At 44.0% G+C, this 7,962-nt stretch overlaps 1 protein-coding gene across 2 annotated transcripts in view; it reads left to right on the forward strand.

The window, feature by feature from the left end:
• Window positions 1–7,962, forward strand: part of DAGLB (diacylglycerol lipase beta) — a 27,905-nt gene that overhangs the window by 2,721 nt on the left and 17,222 nt on the right. For both annotated transcript variants that reach the window (XR_003094635.1, XM_025206980.1), the window contains exons 2-4: window positions 972–1,146; window positions 1,651–1,912; window positions 6,441–6,566. Coding sequence is in view for 1 of the 2 variants with exons in the window: in XM_025206980.1 (XP_025062765.1) it covers window positions 972–1,146; window positions 1,651–1,912; window positions 6,441–6,566 (563 nt within the window). In the remaining variant the exon portion in view is untranslated. The remainder of the gene's footprint in view (window positions 1–971; window positions 1,147–1,650; window positions 1,913–6,440; window positions 6,567–7,962) is intronic.

The raw sequence follows: 7,962 nt of genomic DNA on the forward strand, positions 1-7,962 counted from the left end.
AGCTGAGGTGTCCTCTTGGTCTTGTTTGTAACCATCTTATTAACTAAATAGGTAGACATATTGCACAAAATGAGAGTTATTGTGATATCCCTTTTTGGTAGCAAAAGTGGCTTGGGAAAGAATTGCAAAGAAAGAGCCTGAGTTTAACTTGTTGATAAGTGAGGGTGGATCTCTGTTCAGCAAGCTGGATTGATTTGGTTTGATTATGATCAAATTGAAGCTGAAATATATCTTCTGAGAAATCTGCTCTCAAGAAAGGAGACCTACCAAAGGTCACTTTCTAAGTAGTAACACCAAATATTCAAAATTAGTAAGTGGCTCTTAAAATTCATTTGCCTTTAAAACAGCTTTTTTTCCTTCCCTTCCCTGCCAGTGACATTCTTGATGTGCTTGATGTAATGTGTGCCTGAGATGTAATGAAAAGACAGAGCTACACTTGCACAAAAACAAATGAAGGGACCTGTAAGCTAATACAAAAAAGAAAAAGGGAAAGAAATGGTCGTCTAATGGGGAAGCTGCACCCGCAGCAGGAAAAAGATAACCTCTATGGGCTATTAAAAAAAAAAAAAAAAAAAAAAGGGGGGGGGGGGGAGGAGGAGGACAAGCTCATCTCAAGGGGGAGCTGTTGTCCCACTCTGGAACTTGCCTATGCCTCAGGGGAGGAGTCCAAAAGGATTCTCCTGTCCTGGATGAATGGAGACTTTTATCAGGGTGCGGCTCAAAGAGAAGTTCTTAAACCTAGTTTCTGGGGAGTGAATGGCATGAGCGTACCAATAGGTGCTTGAAGATCAACCACTCTTTTGAGCTGTAGGTTAGGTTAGGTTAATTCTTGTAAAATCTGAAGTAACTTGCATTTGCACATGTCTAAATTTCACTTGAGTACTGAACTGCTGATGTGTCTTTAATAAGATTTCTTTTACTTTAGATGTTTAATCTTTTTATTCTTTTTTTTTTTTTTTTTGTGATTACAGGGACAATTTCTAACCCTGGGCCAAGAAAATCTCTTCCTAAACTGCTTTATACTCGCCTTTTTCTCTTCTTGCCTGAATTTGTGTGGGCAACTGTGGGTGCTATCTGGGTGTCAGACAGCAGGGTGCATTGTGAAAAGACTGTGGTAAATGCCATCTTCGGAACAGTCATTGCCAGGTAAACAGTAAACTAAGCTAAATGTTAATATTATTGGAAAGCAGAAAGACTGTTTACATTTGTTTTAAATATCCTTTGGAGAGTCCCTAGTCATGGAAAACTGGGCTATTCCTTACAGCTCCTTCAAGAAGGATTTTGTTGCGTGTGGGGGAGGACTCGAGTGCATCAGGCTAGATAGGGTAAGGTGATTTCTTCCAGTTTTTTCTAATTGCCCAAAGCTTGAAGCCAGACCAGGAACAGGATGAATGAAACATGGGGAGTAAAGAATTGGTGTCTTGTGAAATGGGTTGGCAGTTTCACTTCTCTTCACTGTACTGTTATTCTTATCACAGGACTGTCATCACAGTGGCAGTAAGTGAAGGCATGTGGAGGTAGATATAGTTTATATATGGAAGATATCAGTTGTTCTTGACATATAGATAACAGCTGGGTTCTTTGGTATCTGACATGTTAGAAGCATGGATTTCACTGATCTCTTCCTCTCTCCCCTCTTCTGTGTTGCAGCTGGATTATCATCATCTTTACCATCATTGCAATTGTAATTGTCTTTGATCCTCTTGGGGGTAAAAAGACCTTGTACCTCACTGATGCTATAGATCGCAACCTGGAAAGCAGTCAGTCAGGCCAGCTATTCTATAATGTCAAGAAGACTGCAACCCGAGTCTGGGAGAAAAGAATTAGGTTACTGTGTTGTTGTATTGTGCAAAATGATGACCACCGAGTGGCTTTTACAAGTATTGCAGAACTCTTCAGCAGCTACTTTTCAGTAAGATGAAAATATTTTTTTTTATGCTCTATTTCTTTCCATTCCCTTTACCTTAAACTCTGACTTTGCAGTACTGCAGCATCTCTGTAGCCTTTTAGTTCAGTGAATGTTCAGTAGCACTGCATGCTTTCAAATTGGGTTTTCATACAATAGGACTCAATTCAGAAATCTAGAGCTTGTTCCTATGCAAGTTATACCATGCCAGTCTGAGGGGGAGAGGAGTCCAGGTGAGCTGGCTATACTTCAAAGAAGCCTTACTGAGAGTGCAGGAACAAACCATCCCGATATGCAGGAAGACTAGCAAATATGGCAGAAGACCAGCTTGGCTTAGCAGGGAACTCTTCAGCAAAATAAATACACAAAGGAAGCTTATAAGAAGTGGAAACTTGGACAAATAACTAGGGAGGAGTATAAGAGTATTGCTTGGGCATGCAGGGATGAAGTCAGGAAGGCCAAAGCGCACTTGGAGTAGCAGCTTGCAAGGGATGTGAAGGGTAACGAGAAGGGTTTCTACAAGTATGTAGGTAGCAAGAGGAAGATTAGAGAAAGTGTGGGTCCCTTACTAAATGGGGGAGGTAACCTTGTAACAAAGGATGCAGAAAAGGCTGAAGTGCTCAATGCCTTTTTTGCTTCAGTCTTCACAGGAAAGGTCAGCTTCCAGACTACTGCACTGGACAGCACAGTTTGGGGAGGAGGTGAGCAGCCCTCAGTGCTGAAAATAGGTTAGGGACCACTTAGAAAAGCTGGACATGTACAAGTCCATGGGGCCGGATGGGATGCACCTGAGGGAGTTGGCTGATGTGATTGCAGAGCCATTGCCCATCATATTTGAAAACTCATGGTGATCAGAAGAGGCCTCAGATGAGTGGAAAAGGACAAACATGGTGCCTATATTTAAGAAAGGGAAAAAGGGGGATCCAGGGAACTACAAACTAGTCCACTTCACCCCTGTCCTGGGAAAAATCGTGGCGCACATCCTTAAGGAATCCATTTCTAAGCACTTAGAGGAGAAGGTGACTTAGGAACAGTTGGTATGGATTCGCCAAGGGCAAGTCATGCCTGACCAACCTGACTGCCTTCTATAAGGAGGTGACTGACTCTGGATACAGGGAGACTGGTGGATGTGGTGTACTTTGATTTTAAGCAAGGCTTTTGGTACAGCCTCCCACAACATCCTCACAGGCAAGCTAAGGTATAGTATGGGCTGGATGAATGGACTGTAAAGTGAATACAGAACTGGCTGGAGCATTGGGCTCAGAGGGTAGTAATCAATGTCTAGTTGGCAGCGAATATCAAGTGGAGTGCCTCAGGGCTCAGTTCTAGGGCTGGTTGTGTTCAATGTCTTCATCAACAACCTGAAAGATGGCATAGAGAGCACCCTCAGCAAGTTTGCAGATGACACCAAGATGTGGGGAGTAATACATACACTGGAGGGTAGGGTTAGATTTCAGAGTGACTTAGACAAATTGGAGGATTTGGCCAAAATAAATCTCATGAGGTTCACCAAGGACAAGTGCAAAGTTCTGCACTTAGGACAGAACATGCACCAGTACAGGCTGGGGGCTGATTGGCTGGGCAGCAGCTCTGTAGAAAAGGACCTGTGCATTGCAGTGGACAATAAGCTGAATTTGAGCCAGGAGTTGCCTTTGTTGCCAAGAAGGCTAATGGAATACTGGGATGCATTGGTGTGTTACCAGTAGGTCAAGGGAAGTGATTATTCCACTCTAGGCTAGGGACAGGCATTCAAAAAGTCACAGCCTGAATTGATTCAATTTTTGCAGGTTAGTCTAACTTCCAGAGCTTGAACTGATTTGCAAGTGGATAGACATTCATTTTGAATCAAGAAGTGCAGCCACATGCCTGCAGTGGCTCAGGTTAGAAGCCAGGAGGGTGCTTGAGTGAGCCCTCCCTTCCCTTTCAGAGTGCTGAGCTGAGGGGGAGCATGGCCAGGCCCCAGCAGATTGCTTTGTTTTGGGGAGGGGTTTAAACCCCCACCCTGCCTGCACAGTCCCCAGCTGGGGTGTGCCTGGATGGGAAAGGGGAAGCAGCCCTCACCAGGCTTTTCCTGGCTTGCTGCTCAAGGGACAGGAGTGTTGCCAGATCCCACCCCAGGGGAGGCAGGACTGCTTATGTGGAGTGTATGCATCTGTTGATGATACTGAGCTTTTCAATTTCCTGTTCCCTGCTTCTTCATCCTGTCTGTATCAAGCTGCAATCAAGCCAGCAGGACTTGATAAAGTTTATCAGCCCATCAAGAAAACAAAAACCTCTCTCATTCGTTCAAGCTCTTAAACAGCAATGAAGGAACGGAGGGACATTACCGGCTTATCTGTTGATTAGCTCCAAAAAGCCCTATGTGGACACTGTTCTGTCTGCCTGTCCCAGTGAAATTAGAGACTCATACACACAGACACCTCTCAGCATTAGCTAGTATGGAAGTGGCGTGACCATGATTAGATGCAAGCTGGGGTCCATGCTGTGGGAGCAGGGGGGAATCCCTGCTTGAGCGACGAGGAATGGGTGGCAGATGCTGCTCTGCCTGCAGTCTCCATCTCCTTAGCCAGCTGGGAGCAGTATGCTGTGGTTAGGGAGGAGAGGGGCAGGGCCAGCCCTGCCCTCTGGAGCAGACAGCCCAGCCCAGGGCTGGAGGGCATGCTGGGGGACTCTGATTTAACTTAAACCAGGAAGGGGTCTGGGACAGGTTGCATAAACTGGTTTGACCCAGATCAGTTAAGTCTGATACTACATTCAACCAGGTTTACCTTAAACCAGTTTCAGCCATTTTGAAACTGGCTTATGTATGCTGAATTTATATTCCGTTACAGGTTAAACCAGTTTCTGATCACTTAAACCATGGTTGCCATATTTCCAGTATCAAAAAAGAGGACACCTGTTGGGAGGTGGGGAGGAGGGGGGAGAGTGGTATATGATTGGGGTGTGCCTCTCACTTCTGCCCCACAGCACCCTGCCCCCCACAGGCCTGCCTGCCTGTCACCCACCCACCTGGGAGTAGCTTGCTGGGTCCCCGCACAGAACATGTCACCTCCAACAGCCAATCGCCTTTCCTGTTGCTCCCAGCCCCAAGCAGCCAAGCTTCTGGTGCCTGGGAAAGCAGAGGAAAAGCAAAAACCCGGACATTTGCTCACATCTTAAAAACCTGCCTGGACAGGAGAACAAGGGGCCAAAAAAGAGGACATGTCCAAGAAAACCTGGATGTATGGTAGCCCTAGACTATTTATGTGCAGCTTTTGTCCCTAGCCCTATTAAACACTGGTGAGGCCACATCTGGAGTACTGTGTTTAGTTTTGCGCCCCCCTCCCCCCAACTATAAAAAGGATGTGGACAAATTGGAGAGAGTCAAGCAGAGGGCAACAAAAATGGTGAAGGGGTTGGGGCACATGATTTATGAGGGAACTGGGCTTATTTAGTCTAGAGAAGAGAAGATTGAGGGGGTATTTAATAGCAGCTTTCAACTATCTGAAGTGGGGTTCAAAAGAGGATGGAGCTAAACTGTTCTTAGTGGTGGCAGATCACAAGACAAGGAGGAACAGTCAAGTTGCAGTAAGGGAGGTTTAGGTTAGATATTAGGAAGAATTTTCTCACTGGAAGGATAGTAAAACACTGGAACAAGTTATCCACAGAGGTGGTGGAAGCTCCAACATTGGAGGTGTTTAAAACCCAGCTAGACAAATCCCTGGCTAGGATGATCTAGTTGGGGATGATCCTGCTTTGAGCAAGCGGTTGGACTAGATGTGTGCTCCTGAGGTCCCTTCCAGCACTCACTTTCTGTGATTCTATGAAACACACAGGTCAGCAGATTCCACGCTGAGATCAGTCTCATTCCCTGTAAGTCACTAAAGAGACTTAAAGTGGGCAAGGCCCTTAGTTGCTGTTGTTCCAGGCCCAGCTTGAACCGGTAACCTAGTGTCACAAAGATGATTTAGTCTCCTCCTCATCTTCTGCACTTTCTTTACAAGATGGAAAGGCTCCCTGGGACCCTGTCCTTCCAGGTGATGAGTATCCCCACCCATCAGCTTCACTTGGACCTATAGCGCTCAACACTTTGTAAGGTCAGGCTCAGAGGGTTGGGAGACGTATTTCCAGTATTGCTACAGGACTGTGAACAAGTGTGTGTGCTTGGAGTAGGAGTATTGTACGTAACAGCGTAACCTCTCCTTGGAAAGTATGTAGTAGCTTGGGAGGGGCTAAGAACCTTTCTCCCCCCACACCCCTTGTTTGCATGCAGCAATAATAAGTTCACATTCAGATCATGTTCTGTTGTCAAGGCTGGGCAGGCCTTTTGAAAAGGAGTCTTTTGTAATGATTTTTTCAGACATTGACATCTGGCGATTTATACTTGAGTTTTATTTGTGGGAAGTTTTTAAACAGGTAAAATCAGGTACTTTGAAGGAGACATGTACGCTCTACCGGCACACTGTTCCTTTTAACAGGCAATGTTTTGGGTTTTTTTAAAGTTAGTGAATTTCCTGCACTATTTTAAATAAATTCTTTCATTTTTCTTCTGCAGGACACTGATCTGGTGCCAAGTGACATAGCAGCAGGTTTGAGTCTGCTCCATCAAGAGCAAGATTTAGTAGAGAATTGTCCGAAAGACCCTGAAGAAATTCTCTGTCATTCCCCAACATCTCCTGTGGTAAGATATACTACAAAAAACAGCCTGGGGATGCAGCCTGTTTAAGAGATCCTATTGCATCAAACCAAACTAAAATGTAGGTTTTATTTGGGGGGCAAACCAAGTTAATGACTAGATGGGACTGATTTAGATGTGGGATTACTGGCAGCAGACTGGGGAAAAAAGGAAGCAGTGCTTTTGAGTTATCTCTTCCTTTTATTGGAACCTGCAGTGAGACTTTGTTGGGAAGGGTAGCATATAAATCAGATAGATATATTGACAGATGGATAGTCTGTACCAGTAATGCTCCAATTCTGGGAAACTTCGAAATGACACATACAGAAAAAAGTCAGCATATGATCATCATAAAAACTAATAAAAAGATAATGCTTCCATACTTAGTGTTGAGCTGAAAGTGTGGTCTCATTAGACTTGTAATTTTAATAGAGAAGGAAACAAAGTTACAATGCCCAAGGCAGGAGGAAAAGCAGAAACAGCTTTTGCTTTAGTGCTAATTGATGATCAGTGAGTTGTCTTTTTTTTTCTTCCACCAGTTTTTTGTTTTTTTTAAGTTGCTTGAAGTGGGGGAAACATCTTGTGAATCCCATTATACTTCTGCCAGTTTTAACTTACAACTGCTGCTCCTTTTTCATAAAAAACAGAATCATCTAGTTGAGAGGATACAAGTGCAGACTGTTTGCCAGAGAATTTGGATCTAGCCATGGGCAGATATAGGCATTTGAAAAGTGGGGTACACTTGGTGCAGTGTATCATCACACATAACAGAGCACACATTTTTCTTCCTTTAAAAAGAAACTAGAAGCTTTACTAATAACCTAAGGGCCCAAGGCTGAATTATTCAGTTTAAGATTGAAGCAAAAACAACTGTATCTATCGGAATGTGCATTAGTTTGCCATTTCATATATTATGAATAACCTCCCCACCCCCACAGGCAACTAGGCAAATAATCAAAAGATGTTGTTTAATTAGTCCTGTTGTCATTAGAATTAAATGTACGTCTCTCTTTCAGATTCATAAAACAACAACTAGCCTTTTTGAGCATCTTGACTTCCAGTGCTTCATTGACAGTTATTTCGACACCTGATGTAATGTTTTTAGCTAGAGATAGATAGTCTGCAGGGCTGTGAAATAAGAGCTACATTACCAGAAGCAGCTAACAGATAGAAGAATTGCAGAAGAAAGGATAGCTTGATTTAGTGGACCATCAAGACTTAAAAAGGAGTGAGGGATGTTAACACCTACGGAATGAAGAGTTTAGAAGGAATCAGGTAGATTATGATGAGTCATGAAGTCAGTTGATTCCCTCACTGGTGCCTGAATAGAAATGCTGGCTTTGGCAGCAGCCTTTTGGTGGATCAGGGAGGGTGCAACTGGACTACAAGAACCTTTCCCTCT

Source organism: Alligator sinensis, unplaced genomic scaffold, assembly GCF_000455745.1.
Source record: "Alligator sinensis unplaced genomic scaffold, ASM45574v1 scaffold330_1, whole genome shotgun sequence".
Lineage (NCBI taxonomy): Eukaryota > Metazoa > Chordata > Crocodylia > Alligatoridae > Alligator > Alligator sinensis.